The sequence below is a fragment of the Lynx canadensis genome, chromosome B3 (genome assembly GCF_007474595.2).
Source record: "Lynx canadensis isolate LIC74 chromosome B3, mLynCan4.pri.v2, whole genome shotgun sequence".
NCBI classification, from domain to species: domain Eukaryota; kingdom Metazoa; phylum Chordata; class Mammalia; order Carnivora; family Felidae; genus Lynx; species Lynx canadensis.
The window spans coordinates 45,007,903-45,023,240 of record NC_044308.2 but is presented as its reverse complement, the minus strand read 5'-3'; the positions used below and the strand labels follow the sequence as shown (position 1 = coordinate 45,023,240).

At 40.4% G+C, this 15,338-nt stretch overlaps 1 protein-coding gene across 2 annotated transcripts in view; it reads left to right on the top strand.

Moving 5' to 3' along the window:
- The window catches only part of FAM81A (family with sequence similarity 81 member A), a 75,774-nt gene that overhangs the window by 49,018 nt on the left and 11,418 nt on the right, over positions 1-15,338 (top strand). For both annotated transcript variants that reach the window (XM_030318068.1, XM_030318069.1), the window contains 2 exons: positions 10,093-10,222; positions 11,726-11,832. In XM_030318068.1, coding sequence (XP_030173928.1) covers positions 10,093-10,222; positions 11,726-11,832 — 237 coding nt within the window. The remainder of the gene's footprint in view (positions 1-10,092; positions 10,223-11,725; positions 11,833-15,338) is intronic.

Sequence of the window (15,338 nt, the reverse complement as noted above, 5' to 3'; positions counted from 1 at the left end):
TAGTGATACCTGACAGTTCCTACCCAGTAAAAGCTGTGTTTGGATTGGAAAATAAAGCTTTTGTATAATATTTTTGTATTTCATGGTATGTTAAAACCCATGATATCCCCAAATAAGATTTAAATAATATTTTGCTGAACAGTTATGAACTCAAAAAAGAAAGGTCTTTATTTGGTGTTGGTGTTACCATCATTTGTGAAGTGAGGGATGATTTAAGACTAAAGGAAGTAGTATGAATCAAGTACTTTGCACTGTACAGTGATTTTCTGTGTATTCATCCGTTCACAAATACATTCATCCATTCACAATATCTGTTGGGCCTCTTCTACATGTAAGGCAATGAACGGGGCACTAGGGTTTTTGTGATGAAAAAGGCAAATGTCGTCCCTCTGTCTTGCTGTTTATATTCTGTCTAGGAGGGGACACAGATGTCAAACAACTTAATGCCAAATAGTTATTTAATTTCACTTGTTATTTGTAGATATTTGGAGTTTTATTTTTTTAATATTTTTAAAGTTTATTTATTTATTTTGAGAGAGAGAGAGAGAGAGAGAGAGCACACGCGTGCACACACACAAGTGGGGGAGGGGCAGAGAAAGAGGAGGAGAGAGAATCCCAAGCAGATCAGGACAGTGCAGCACCCTATATGGAGTTTGAACTCATGAACCATGAGATCATGACCTTAGCTGAAGTCAAGAGTCAGATTCTTAACTGACAGAGCCACCCAGGTGACCCGATATTTGGGGTTTTCTATAGAAATCATATCATTTGCAAATAATGATAATTTTATTTCTTCTTTTCTGATCCTTGTATCCTTAGTCTCTCTTTCTTGTCATCTTACAATGGCAAACCCCTCAATACCGTGTTAAGTAGATGTGATTGGGGGCATCTTTCTCTTGTTTTTTACTTCAATGAAATTATTCCATTGTTTTTCCATTTTGAATGATAATTGCTCGTGTTTTTTTTTTTTTAACATAGATTTATCAGATTAAGTTTTCTTCAATTCCTAATTTACTAAGATTCTATGAATTTGTATTGGGTTTTCTCAAGTATTTTTTGCATCTGTTCAAATCTTTTTATATCCTTCCCTTTTGATCTGTTAATGCATACTTAGCAAAATGGCTAGATATATTAATATACAAAAGTCAGTTTCCTTACTATTAAACAAAACATACCAAAATGAAGATACCATTTAAAATAAAAGCAGAGAATATAAAATAACTAGGCAGAAATCTAACAAAAATTGCTCAAGACCTCTAAAGGGAAAAATTTTTTTTAATTTGATTAAGAAGTGATAAGAGGGGCACCTGGGTGGCTCAGTCGGTTAAGCGTCCGACTTCGGTTCAGGTCAAGATCTCATGGTCTGTGGGTTCAAGCCCCGCGTCGGGCTCTGTGCTGACAGCTCAGAGCCTGGAGCCTGCTTCAGATTCTGTGTCTCCCTGTCTCTGACCCTCCCCCGTTCATGCTCTGTCTCTCTCTGTCTCAAAAATAAATAAACATTAAAAAAAAAAGAAATAATAAGAATACATAAGTAAATAGAGATAGATATTATATTCAAGGGTAGGAAGTCTTAATATTTCTGAAGATATTAATTCTTTCAAATTAATTTTTAGAATTAATGAAATTCCAGTTAATATCCTAACAGAGTTTTACGTTGAACTTGATAAAATGACCCTAATGTTTATATGTAAGGGTTAAGAGTGAAAAATATCCGCTACGCTTCTGAGGGTGACCGGAGAGGGGAGAATTGCCCTACCCGATAGCAAGACTTGTTGTGAAACTCTATGTTATTGGCTTAGGGGTAGAGAAAGTGAAAATGGAATAAAATAGAGCATGCACAAATTGGACTGTGACCACATATGTGTGGGACCTTAGCACATGTCATAGATGGCATAGCAGATCAGTGGAGAAAGGAGGGATTGCTCATAAGTAAAGCTGAAAAATATATTATACATATCAAAAAAGAGTAATTTCTTTTCTACCTCCTACCAGATACAAAATCAGCTCTGGACGGGTAGAGGGCTTAAGTGCTAAAAATAAGACTTAAAAATTTTTAATAGAAAAATATAGATGAATATCTTTTAGATCTTTCGGTAGGGGAGAATTTCTTCTTGACATAAAAAGCATTGATGGATTTGATTATATTAAAATTTAAAACATTGCTCATCAAAAGACCCTTTAAAGAAGAAAATTAAATGTTACAAACTGAGGACGATATTGGCTGGTAAAGGGTTAGTACTAAGAGCATTTAAAGATTTCCTGCAAGTTAATAAGAATAATGCAAACAACCCAGTGTAACAATGGGTGAGAGACATGAATGACATTTTACCAAAGCAGAAACATATGTGGTCAACAAACACGTAAAGAGATTTAACTTCAGTGGTTGATGTTGAAATGAAAATTCAAAACACAAAATATTTTTTTTTTCACCCAGTTGACTGGCATCTGAAACGTCTGAAAATAAGCGTTAGAGAGGATGTGGCTTCTTACAGTCTCTTATTCCTTGCTAGTGGGAGTATAAATTAGAATCTGATCTTACCTCCCAGTGTTGAACATTCACATACTCCATGATCCATCAGTTTCTGCCCAAGAGAAATTCTTGTATAAGGGGTCTTGTTAATAGCAGCATCATTCACAATAGAAAATACTGAAATAACCCAAAGTGCCCATCAATGAGAGCATGAACAAATAAATTGTAACAAACAACAGAATATTATTCTATTGTCAAAAGGAACCTCAGTGCTGTATGGCAATATGGATGAATCTTAGCAATATAATAGGTGGAAAAAATAAATACCAAAATATTGCATATGATATAATGTCTTTTTTTTTTTTATAAGTTTGTTTATTTAACTTGAGAGAGACAGAGAGCCAGTGGGGTAGGTGCAGAGAGAGGGAGAGAGAGAGAATCCCAAGCAGGCTCCACACTATCAGTGGTAGAGCCCGATATGGGGCTTGAACCCAAGAAACGTGAGATCATGACCTGAGCTGAAACCAAGAGTCAGACACTTAACCGACTGAGCCACCCAGGCGCCCCTGACATAATGTCTTTTGTAAAAGTTAAATTCAACTAAAACATGCATATATATACTTTTAAGAAATGCATGCTAAGGTTGTCTGGGTAGCTCAGTTGGTTAAGCATCTGGCTTTTGATTTTGGCTCAGGTCATGATCTCACAGTTGCAGAGATTGAGCCCCTCCCACTCTTTGCTCTGACAATGCAGATAGAGCCTGCTTGGGATTCTCTCTCTCTCCCTCTCTTCTGTTCTGCCACATTCGCATTCCCCCTCTCTCTCTTGCTCAAAATAGACTTAAAATAAAAAAAAAGAAATAGCATGCCATCATATATATACACACGTATTTGCATATATATGTACTTACATACATGCATGTGTATATGCAATTAACTCTCTTTTAAAATTTTATTTTATTTTATTTGAATTCCAGTACAGTTAACATACAGTGTTAAGTTTCAAGTGTCGATATACTGATTCCACACTTCCAAACATTACCCAGGGCAAGTGCACTCCTTAATCCCCATCACCTATTTCATGCATCCCTCCACCCACCTCCCCTCTGGCAACCACCAGTTAAGAGTCTGTTTCTTGGCTTGCCATTAATCATCTTAATAGGAAAACAAGGGAATGATGACACAGGATTCAAAATGCTTACTTTCATGGGAGCCATTACTCAAAATAATTAACTGAACAAAGTGAGCCATGCTTGGGCCAGTGATGAGAGTATATTATGAAACAAGAGTATGTTATGGAAGATATCCAAAATAATAACAATAATAAGTTTTAATCGCAAGTCAGTGAAAGATTTATGTGGGGCGTTCTCCAAGTATGTAACTGGTGTGTCTCATCTGGGGGCTCTGGGAAGGCTTCCTTAAGGATGTGACTTGTGTGCTTAGCTCTGAGGGTGGAATGGTAAGTACCCATGTGAAGAGGTCAGGGAATAACATTCCAGACAGGAAACAACATGGGTCAGGCCTTGAAGTGGGAAGGAGTGAGGTAAGTTCGAAGCCCTGGAATATAATCAGTGTGACTAGATGAAGAGGGGAAAAGGGACTGAGGTGTGTGAGATGTTGCTGGAAGTTAGATGGATAGGGAGCAACCCTTTGGGGGCATTTTAAAGGATTTTGGCCAGTATTCTAAAATAGTAGCAAGTTAAACAGCAGGCATTTATACAGATAAAGAATTGTACTTAGTTTGCTTTTTTTTTTTTTTCTTTTCTTTCCTGAAACTTTGTTTCTTTGGGGCTAATACCTAGATTGAAAGGCACATAGAAATATATTTATGTTTCAAAATTTGGGGCATATACTGCCAGGTTGCCCTCTAGAAAGCTTGTAAAATGTATTTTTCCACCAGTAGTATGTGATATAGCTTGATTCTCCAAACTTTCTCCAACATTGGGCATTCACATTCAAAAAAGATTTCCAATACAGAAGAACAATGGCATAATTATTGCTTAATTGTATATATTGTACTATGAATATTGAAAATATTTAAATGCATATATGCAGTTTTGTCAGATTATTTAAAATATTTTTTAAAAATATTTTAAGTATTTAAGTCAATATTAAAAAAAATTTGTTCCATTAATTTTTTTCCTGTTACTTCTGAAAAGGATTATAGCATTTTAACAACATGACTGAGCTAAACAAGTTGTTCAGCCTCAGGTAAATGTGAGTTAGTACCAAGAAATGACTTTTATTTTTATTTTCTTGTTTTTAAAGAGGATGTTTATTTTTTTATTTTTTTAATGTTCATTTATTTTTGAGAGAGGGAGAGATAGAGCACAAGTAGGGGAGGGGCAGAGAGAGAAAGAGAGAGGGAGACACAGAATCTGAAGCAGGCTCCAGTCTCCCAGCTCTCAGCACAGAGCCTGACACAGGGCTCGAGCCCACGAACCAGGAGATCATGACCTGAGCTGAAGTTGGACACTTAACTTACTGAGCCACCCAGGCGCCTCCCAATAAATGATTTTTAAAAGACTGGAATAATTGATCTGGTAGCTTACTTTCTTCAGAGTCGACAATAACTTAAATTTACCAATAATTTTCTCAGTTTGCTCACCTTTGTTTCTTGCATCCCACTCCTTCCTGTGGGTGCTTTTTTTTTTTTTTAAAGATTTTATTTTATTTTATTTTTTAATGTTTATTTATTTTTGAGAAAGAGAGAGCATATGCACAAAGGAGGCAGAGAAAGAATGGGAGACACAGAATCTGAAGCAGGCTGTAGGCTCTGAGCTGTCAGCACAGAGCCCAATGTGGGGCTTGAACTCACAAACTGAGATCATGACCTGAGCCAAAGTCAGACACTTAACCAACTAAGCCACCCAGGCACCCCTAAAGATTTTATTTTATTTATTTTTTAATTTTCTTATTTTTTTTAACGTTTATTTATTTTTGAGACAGAGAGAGACAGAGCATGAACAGGGGAGGGGCAGAGAGAGAGGGAGACACAGAATCCGAAACAGGCTCCAGGCTCTGAGCTGTCAGCACAGAGCCCGACGCGGGGCTCGAACTCACGGACTGTGAGATCATGACCTGAGCCGAAGTCGGCCGCTTAACCGACTAAGCCACCCAGGCACCCCTAAAGATTTTATTTTTAAGTAATCTCTACACCCATCGTGGGGCTCAAACTTACAAGATCAAGTGTCACGGTCTCTACTGACTGAGCCAGCCAGATGTCCCTGGGTGCTCTTTTCTTTTTACTGAAGTACATGATTTAGTGACTCTTTCAGTATGGGTTTGTGGTCAATACATGTCTTTATCTTTGCATGTTTAAATCTGTGTCTGCCTTTGTTTTGCCTTTATCCTGGGATGATAAGTTCTTTTTCCTCACTCCTAAGATGTTTCTCCACCCTTCTGTCTCCTTCTTTTGGGGACTTCTCAATTCCTCTTTCACTTAGGTTGGCATCTGTTTATTTGTCCTCCTTGTCTCTTACCTGTTTTTTTCATGTTTCGCATCGCTGTCTTTGCTTCCTTGTGTGTGAGCTCCTTGCTACTGTCTTCAAACTAACTGACCATCTTCAGTCAGGTCCAGTCTAGAATTTGTCAGGTCTGTGAAGACACTGTGTAGTTTACTTCCAGGATTTTCCATTTTTCTCTCACCCACTTGTTCTTCTTTCCCCTCTGCCTGTTTTTGTTTAATAATTCAGAGTTCTCGTTATAGATATTAATCTGTCTTCGATTTTTTTCAGTACCTTAAACATATTTAAGAACTCATTTGGTCCACGTTTTTAAAATTTTTTATTTATTTTTGAGAAAGAGGGTGGGGAGGGGCAGAGAGAGGGGAACAGAGGATCCGAAGCAGGCTCTGCGCTGACAGCAGAGAACATGAGACAGGGCTGGAACTCATGAACTGTGAGATCATGACCAGAGCTGAAGTCAACTGCTTAACCCGCTGAGCCACCCAGGTGCCCCTCATCCAGGTTTTCGTTTGTTTTTTTTCGGTTTGTTTGTTTTTTGAGCTTTCCATAGCTGGTAGGGCCCCACTCAGACCTCTGGTTTCAGTTACCCTGGTTCCTGTGTTCTGTCACAAGTGTGCTCCTGTGTGCTTCCTGAGTGGAGCCGGTTCTTGCCCGTCTTGCCGCGTGGGAACTAAAGCTTCTTCTCGCTTCTGCTGGTTTTCAGATATAGAGCCCTTCAAGCTCCCAGCACCGGCCGTAGCAAAATATACGCTTTGCTCCATCTCCTGCACCATCTGTCTGCTTTCTACTTTCCCCCATACTTTTTTTTCCGTCCCATTATTTTTTGTCCTTGTGGATTTATACCTTTTTAAAATTCATCTGGAGTCATCTTGATAGGTATTCAGGAGGGAGCCAAAATAAGGGCACGTGTTCAGTCCACCATGTTTAACCGACAGACCAGGTAGTAGTTTTAATTTGCAACATTTTAGTGCAAAATGATTAGTAAATCAGTTAAATCTTATTGCTTATTAGAAAGCCTACAAAGCACTGGCATGCTCTTTAATCTTTATTCATGGCTTATACACTCTAGACCAATATTTTGTTTTTTTAAGCTTGTTGCAAATATTTTGTATGACTTAGTCAATGAGATTCTTTTCCGTGTCTGAGTCACTTAGGGAACAATTTATAAAGCTCGTTGAGGCCTAAATGCAGATCTACATCTTAAAGAATTCATTCCCGGTGCTTTTAGGAAGATTGCAGACCGCTGATTTACTGAAACTGGGACCTGTCACTGGCTCCGTCTTCAGTCTGTGTATTTATAATGACTTGTTCAGCAAGTTCCCAATCTTCTGAGCTGATTTGTCTGATTTGAGGGATAATGAACAAGAACAAAATGTCAGATAAAATCTCCACCAATAACAGAAGAAAATATACATGTAAGCTGAGTAGGATTTTTATAGTGGTGGCATAAGAATCTGTTTTTAAATTTCTGGATTGTATGGTATGTGTACTGAAGAAAAAAGTTCCCGCTATGTCTTCATTTTGTATAATTAGTATGTGACACATAGTGGCCATTCTACAAATACTTATTGACTGAAAGAGTAAATTATGGAGTGGGGTTCCCACTGTCGCCTCTCTGCTTCTGCTACCTATTGCCTTGAACCTGACCTAACTTTCATGACAGTGACTCTAACCCACATTTCTCTAGCTCTGGATTCCTTGTAGTCCAGCCTCATTTCTGCTTCATGGGGACCCCAGAGAAAGATGGTAGGATAGTGCATATTCCATAAAATTGGAACCCATTCTTTGTACATGGCCGTTGATGAAAATATTTTCCTTGTGTAATTATTTTTCTGATCAGAAAAATTATACATATTGTGGGGAAGTTATACAATTTAGAAAAGAATGAAAAGTAAAATAAAAATCACACATGATCCAAAGATAGCTGCTTAATATTTTGCATGCTTCCTTGTAAAATTTTATATGGATATATGACTGTATGCATCAAGGTTCGGTCAAGAAGACAGAAACCACTCTAAGTATTTTAGCAGGAAGGTATTTAATCCAGGAGGTTAGAGCTTGCATAGCCTTTGGCAGATTTAAGCAAGCAAAGTGAAAGAAACTGCTGTTGGCTTTCAGGATAGTGGGATGTGCAAGAATCCAGAAAGGAGCCATTGAAAACATCAGCTGCCTATAACATGGGAGTGAGTGATTTGCAAGAGTGTGCCTAGAAGTGGCTGTAAACCTCACGTGTGCAGTTTATCCCACGTCTGCCCATCCCTGCCAGGGGAACATAAGGGCTTCTCTTCCACCTCTCTGTATAAGTAATTTATGGTTATTTACAACCAGCTGCCAAGGTTGTTTGGGAAGTACAATTTTTGGGCCTCTGCTCCCTTGATACAGAGAACATTCACAAGGAGCACAAATGCTCTGTCAGTTTTGTTTCGTTTTTTAATTTTTTTTAAATGTCTCTTTATTTTTTTTTTTTTTTTTTTTTTAATTTTTTTTTTTTTCAACGTTTATTTATTTTTGGGACAGAGAGAGACAGAGCATGAATGGGGGAGGGGCAGAGAGAGAGGGAGACACAGAATCGGAAACAGGCTCCAGGCTCTGAGCCATCAGCCCAGAGCCCGACGCGGGGCTCGAACTCACGGACCGCGAGATCGTGACCTGGTTGAAGTCGGACGCTTAACCGACTGCGCCACCCAGGCGCCCCAATGTCTCTTTATTTTTGAGAGAGAGAGAGAGACAGAGCGTGAGCAGGGGAGGGGCAGAGAGAGAGGCAGACAGAGAATCTGAAGCAGGTTCTAGCCTCTGAGCTGTCAGCACAGAGCCCGACATGGGGCTCAAACTCACAAACCATGAGATCGTGACCTCAGCTGAAGTCAGACGCCCAACCAACTGAGCCACTCAGGCACCCCAAAAATGCTGTGTCAGTTCTGAGCAATCCAAATATATGGCTCTTTTCCTGTTGTCACCAATCCTCCAATATGTTTCTTCTATGTCTCTCGCCGTTAATCATGAACATCTGGCTATTTTTTATTCTAGGCAGATACATTGTTTGAACTTCTGCCAACTGTGGGGGTTTCCCTTCCTTAACACCCTTGAGATCCACTCCCTAGTGGGCTTTTAAGTGTCAGTAGTCTACTTCTGGAAGGTGTCGGCATACTGACACCTTTCGTAAACCAGGTCTGGCTTTTCCTCTGCTGGTCCACCTGGTCATCAGGAGCTCCTCAAGAGGCTGTATGTGTGAGTTAAAGGAAAGTTGGCAGAAGCAAGAGTATATGCCACAGGAGTGTGGGCTCATGCAGTGTACTTACGCCTTTGGGACCTATTTAAGCGTGATGTCTATGCTTTTCTTCCCCTTGAAGATGGAGCACTGCTCATATGCCTCCCTTTATGGCTTGGTGCTCAGGATGGACTGGCCAGATTGCTTGGTCACTTAATGTCCCGTGCTCAGGAACGCATTTGCTACCGGGGCCCAGCAGCAAGCCAATGGCTACTTTTCAGAGCGGGATGATTGGGTTGGAACGGGGCTGACTTAGTTTCGTATTTCTAGGGAGCTATTCTGTGAATTTCCTATTAGGGCTCGACAGAGGCTTCGCACACAGCTTCTCTGCCACAGATACTTTGAGCACCATTGGCACTGCCAAGCTGTGAGGCCCAAGGGACTGAGCAGCCTACACTGCAGCTCAGACCCGCTGCACAGCCTTCTCGAGCTCTGGACCCCACTCAAAGCTGACCGTCTTGAGGCGATTTGGTAAAAGGTTAGGAGTAGTACTTTCAAATGTAGAAGGAATTGCCTTCACGATCCAAAGAAGGCCCAGAGAACTTAGAGGCGTGGAGGTGGCACTGAAGAGTGACAGACCCCGTCCGGCACACTGTATAGGCCTTCTGTAATTGGGCTCTTACTGCATGTACAGTTTTATACTCATGAGCATTGTAAAGCCTTTGCTCCTTTGATGGTGACATCCCTACTCTTATTAAGCAGCATCCCTGTGGTTTAACTTAAAACCCATAACGAGGGCAGCTCTCTATATTCATTTGAACCTCTGTGTAAAAGAATGAGTCAAAGTACAGTTTCTTTGAGTGGGGTTGTGTGTTTGAATATGTCAAGGAGCTTCAGTGCTTGTTTTTAAACTTCACTCAGAGTTAGCTTTGTCGTTTGCCTGGACAGGTGTGACGCCAGCATAGCCAGACTCTCTGCAGAGCACAAAACGACTTATGAGGGGCTCCAGCACCTGAACAAAGAACAGCAAGCTGCCAAACTTATCTTGGAAACAAAAATCAAAGACGCAGAGGGGCAGGTATGGCCTACTTCAGGTAGCCTTTTAAAAGGAGGTAATTTGTTCTTAGCTAAGTAAGAATAACATGGTGGTGAGAAACCAGCCGGGACGCCTAGCACATGCATATCTTTTCCTCACTTCTTCTTTCCCCCTGTTTCAGTGCAGTGGCCCTTCACGGGTACGGCAACCAAAGCGCCAATTTTTTTGGTAGAGTCCTAATTTTAAAGGTTCTTTTCCCTCATTCCTAAAACAATTAATATATTCCAGAAATTCTAAATTATGGCTCCAAAACTACTTCGTGCATAGGTGAATGATCAGGCATTCTGTTATATGCCATGTCCCCATTTTTGGTTCAGGAAATAGTTACTATCCTGGGACTCATGTTGCGTGCTACCTCATCACATAGTCTTTGGTGGGAAAGGATTCAGACAAAGGTAGAGGTAGGCTGGCCGGTGAATTTTAGAGTACTCCACCTTGAAACACAGATCAGTTTTATAAAGCATAACTTTTGGCATTTCACCATTTGCTTTTTGGCCACTTAAAAGCTTCCCTTTGCCATCAAGGGGCCTGTCTTCTAGGATTTGCCCCACAGTATCTGCCCTACTTGCTATTCTTCATGCAAAGAGGGACCATTCCAGTAAAAAGGGGCACCTGGTCACTTTGCTGGAGTAAAAATACTTGTGTTCAAAATACATTCAATAAAGATCTAAATCTGCTTATGTGAAGGACACAGATATTCTAAAGCCACCAAAAAAACCCCACAATAAAACAAAATTCCAATAGTTTTTTTTCGGAGAATGAGTAAGGACAGAATTACCACAACAGAAAATAAATGCTCAGCAGATACTAAGCTTCTTGGTGGCCAAGCCAAGTCGGATGCATATAGAAATCTATAGAAGGAGACATACTTTTTTTTGTTCTGGATCTAATAAATACTTGTCCCATGAATCTGTGAGTGAGGAATATCGAACACCGTAATTCCTGAAGAAACTAAAGACATTTCATATAGGACGAGTTTCTATTAACTCTTAGTAGAAAGACCAGGGAAAGGGGTGGGTGGTATGAACCAGGAGTAGGAGGGATGGAATTTACAAATTATATTTTCTGGTGACTTGACTTGATATGGAGGTAAATCTGGGACCTCAAAGGATTTTGCAAGTGATAAGAATTCCATTCTCTATGTCTAGCAGCCACATTAATGGTAGAAATCCCAAAGTAAACATAACTGTATTTTGTGCCAGCAGGTGGAAGTAGTGGTCCTGGGCAGAGAACTAGTCTTGCTCATCAGAGAACTATAAAGTTAAGTACTCAGAGCGTCATGGATTTTGGCATCACTCCTGGTCTTGATTTCTGATGAGTGTGTATGATAGAAAATGGAAGTGGAAAGATGAGGTGAACTGCTAAAAGAATATATTAAATTATATTGAATCTTAATGTCATCGACTAGAATATAGCTTACCAGATGTTATCTGAAACTACCTCTAAAGATCATATGTGATATTACAAGCAAGATTTCTTTCCCAGATTTCTCAGCTTTTGAACAGAGTGGACTTGTCGATATCAGAGCAAAGCACCAAACTGAAGATGTCCCACAGAGACAGTAACCACCAGCTGCAGCTTTTGGATACGAAGTAAGTAGTCAGCTTATAAACGTTTTTTTTTTTTTTTTTTTTTGGTTTGAGTTCTTGATAACCCTATTCACTAGTACGGTTTTTTTCCTTTTCATTTTTATTTATCACATAAAACAAACTGAAAACAATAATGGAAGTTAAGAGGAAAAGTTTCCTTGTAGCATGTTGCCACTTTACATTCCTTCTTATGGTTTTTAGTAGTTGGATAATTATCTATTCATCCAGTAGATATATAGTGAGCACTGGCCTAGTTGCTAAGGATCCAGAAATAAAGAAAAACAGACTCTGTTCCTATCCTTGTGGAGTTTATGGTCTAAGGAGTTGATGAGCATTAATCAAATAGTGACTTGAGTGAGTGTATGCCTTATTATTACTAATGGTTGCAATTGCTTTGAAGAAAAGGTGCATGGTTGTGGTAGGCTGAATGATGGTCCCCCAAAGATCACCATGGCCCAAGCCCTGTGAATATGTTACCTTATATGGCAAAAAGGGACTTTGCAGATGTGACTAAGGATTTTAAGATGGGTAGGTTACCTTGGATTACCTCGTAGACCCCATGTAATCCCTAGAGTGTCTGTAAGAGGGAGACAGGAGGGTCAGAGTCATGAGAGAAGGTCACGTGATAATGGAAAAAGAGACTGGAGACTCAGAGATGCACTGTAAGGATGAGGAAGGGGCCACAGACCATGAAATACAGGTGGCCACTAGAAGCTGAAAGAGGCAAAGCAATGATTCTCCTCTGAGAGCTTCTGGAAGGAACCACTTCTGCTCACACTTCAATTTTAGTGCAGTGAAACTGATTTTAGACCTCTGACCTCCAGAACTATGAAAGAATAAACATGTTGGTTTAAGCCATCAAGTCTGTGGCAATTTGTCACCACAGCCACAGGAAGCTAATACAATGAATGGTGCTATGAGGCCTGGTTGTGGGGCCTCCTTCCTGAGGAGGTGATGTTTGAAGTAAGAGCTGAAGAAGAAATGGGATTCACTAGGTGAAGAGTGAGGTAAGAACGTATGGGATGGAGGAGTGTGGCATACAAGAAGCTGCAAGATGGCGAGGGTGGCTGGAAGAGAGATGGAGGGGAAGTGAGGCCTGGGGAGGAGGCAAGCCGGCAGCAGGGCCTTGTAGACCATACGCGGGGTTGTTGTCTCTGGCTTTAGTGCAGTAAGGACAGCCACTGAAGGGCTTGAGGCAGATGGGGTGATATAATAAGATTTATAGTTATTTTTAAATGGCCTTGGTGGCAATCAGAAAACGGTGGGGCACCACGGTAGCTCAGTTGGTTGAGTGTCGGACGTTGGCTCAGGTCACGATCGTGAGTTTCAGGAGTTCAAGCCTCACATTGGGCTTTTTGCTGTCAGCACAGAGCCAGCTTCTGATCCTCTGTCCCTCTGTCTCTCTGCCCGTCCCTTGCTCATGTGTTCCCTCCCCCCCCAAAATAACTAAAAACATTAAAAAAAGAAAGGAAAAAAAAGAAAGTGAATCAAAAGGGGCCAAAGCATGGGGCGCCTGGGTGGCTCAGTTGGTTAAGCATCCGACTTCAGCTCAGATCATGATCTAGCACTCAGTGAGTTTAAGCCCTGTGTCGGGCTCTGTGTGGACAGCTCAGAGCCTAGAGCCTGTTTCAGATTCTGTGTCTCCAGAGACTCTCTCTCTGCCCCTCCCCTACTCACACTGTGTCTCTCTCTATCTCAAAAATAAATAAAGATTAAAAAATTTTTAAAAAGTGGGGGGCAAAGCAGAGATGGGGACATCATCAGGTGGGGGCATTGCTGCAGTAGTGTAGGTAGGAGAGGTGTGCACTAGGGTGATTGTAAACTATCCAGTCAGCACCCTATGATGTGTTATACTTTCCCATTTTGTTATAGTAACACTTTGAACTGTACTTGCCCACAGTGAAACTCATCATCTGCCCTTCTACTCAGTCACAAAACCATACATCTTCTCCCATCATGAATCTTCATGAGCTTGGCATTTTCCTGCCTAAGCAGAGCCAGTCATCACTATATATGTTTATGTGTGTGTGTGTGTGTGTGTGTGTGTGTGTGTGTGTGTGTGTGTGTGTATTTGACTTAATATATTGTTTAACAATGATTTTAGTGTGGAACTTTGTTAGAGACTTGTGGAGATTTTAAATTAATCATTCTCCTGGTTCTTATATCTTATCATCACCATATTTAATGTTGTGTCAAGGTTGTTGCTGAGTTAACAGGAATTCTCTTATGACAAGCATGTTTCTTTTTTCTCTAATTGTCTGTATTATATAATCGTTGAGTTATGTCACCACTTCTCATAGATCCTACATGCTTGCCAAGTACAGAAAAATCTCTTCAGTCCTCTTCCTTCCATCACAGAGGAAAAAATAAACATGTTGGTATTTTTTCCTATGTAAATTACTTCGTTAGGAGATATTACTAGTCAGCAGACACGAACATCTTTATTTTCCTTCCTACAGTTTAAAGTCTAGAAGTCTAGACACAAATGCTCTTCACAGGGGAGAGGGGACAAAGCCTGGGGCAGAAGGTCAGATTGATTACCCAAAGGGAAAACCCTGGTTGGGTGAACTAGGGAAAATGCCCTTTCCACAAAGAGAGCCTAAGGAAACTCACCTGTCTAAATCTTGGCTCTGGGTAGAGGGATAGAAGATATTCCTTGAAAATTCAGGACCACAATATAGCCTTTATTTATTTTACTTATTTATTTTCAGTAAGCTCTATACCCAATATGGAGCTTGAACCCATGACCCTGAGATCTACCAACTGAACCAGCCATGTGCCCCCACAATACAGCCTTCATATAAATTTAGAGCTAGAATTCACATTACCCAAGTAGCTTGAAGAAAACCACAGTGGACAGTTTAATCTTTTTTTAAAATTTTTTTTTTTTTAATGTTTATTTTTAAGACAGAGAGACACAGAGCATGAAAGGGGGAGGGGCAGAGAGGGAGGGAGACACAGAATCGGAAACAGGCTCCAGGCTCTGAGCCATCAGCCCAGAGCCTGACGCGGGGCTCGAACTCCCGGACCGCGAGATCGTGACCTGGCTGAAGTCGGACGCTTAACCGACTGCGCCACCCAGGCGCCCCATGGACAGTTTAATCTTAGAATGATCCTATTTTGGTGGTGGCTTAAGAAGCTGGAAGAAACAGATGTAAATACCCAGTCCTGAAGCCTTCCCAGATCTTCCCAGAACAGATCAAGTTCTAAGGAGCATGAATGTATAATCAAAAATCGTAAAACAATACAAACAAAAAAGTCACACATGTGATAGAGTCAGGAGAAACAGAGAAAAGAGGAATTCGATGTCCAAATACTGCATATATAGGAATTATTAGATAAAATAAGCATACACGTACGTACATACATTTGTATGTGATGTATATGTATGTGTGAGTATACACACACACACACACACACACGCACGCACACACACATTTTGAAAGTATGACTAAGGAATGAGAGATAATTAAAAGTGATCAGTCAGAATTGAAAACAACGAAATAGAA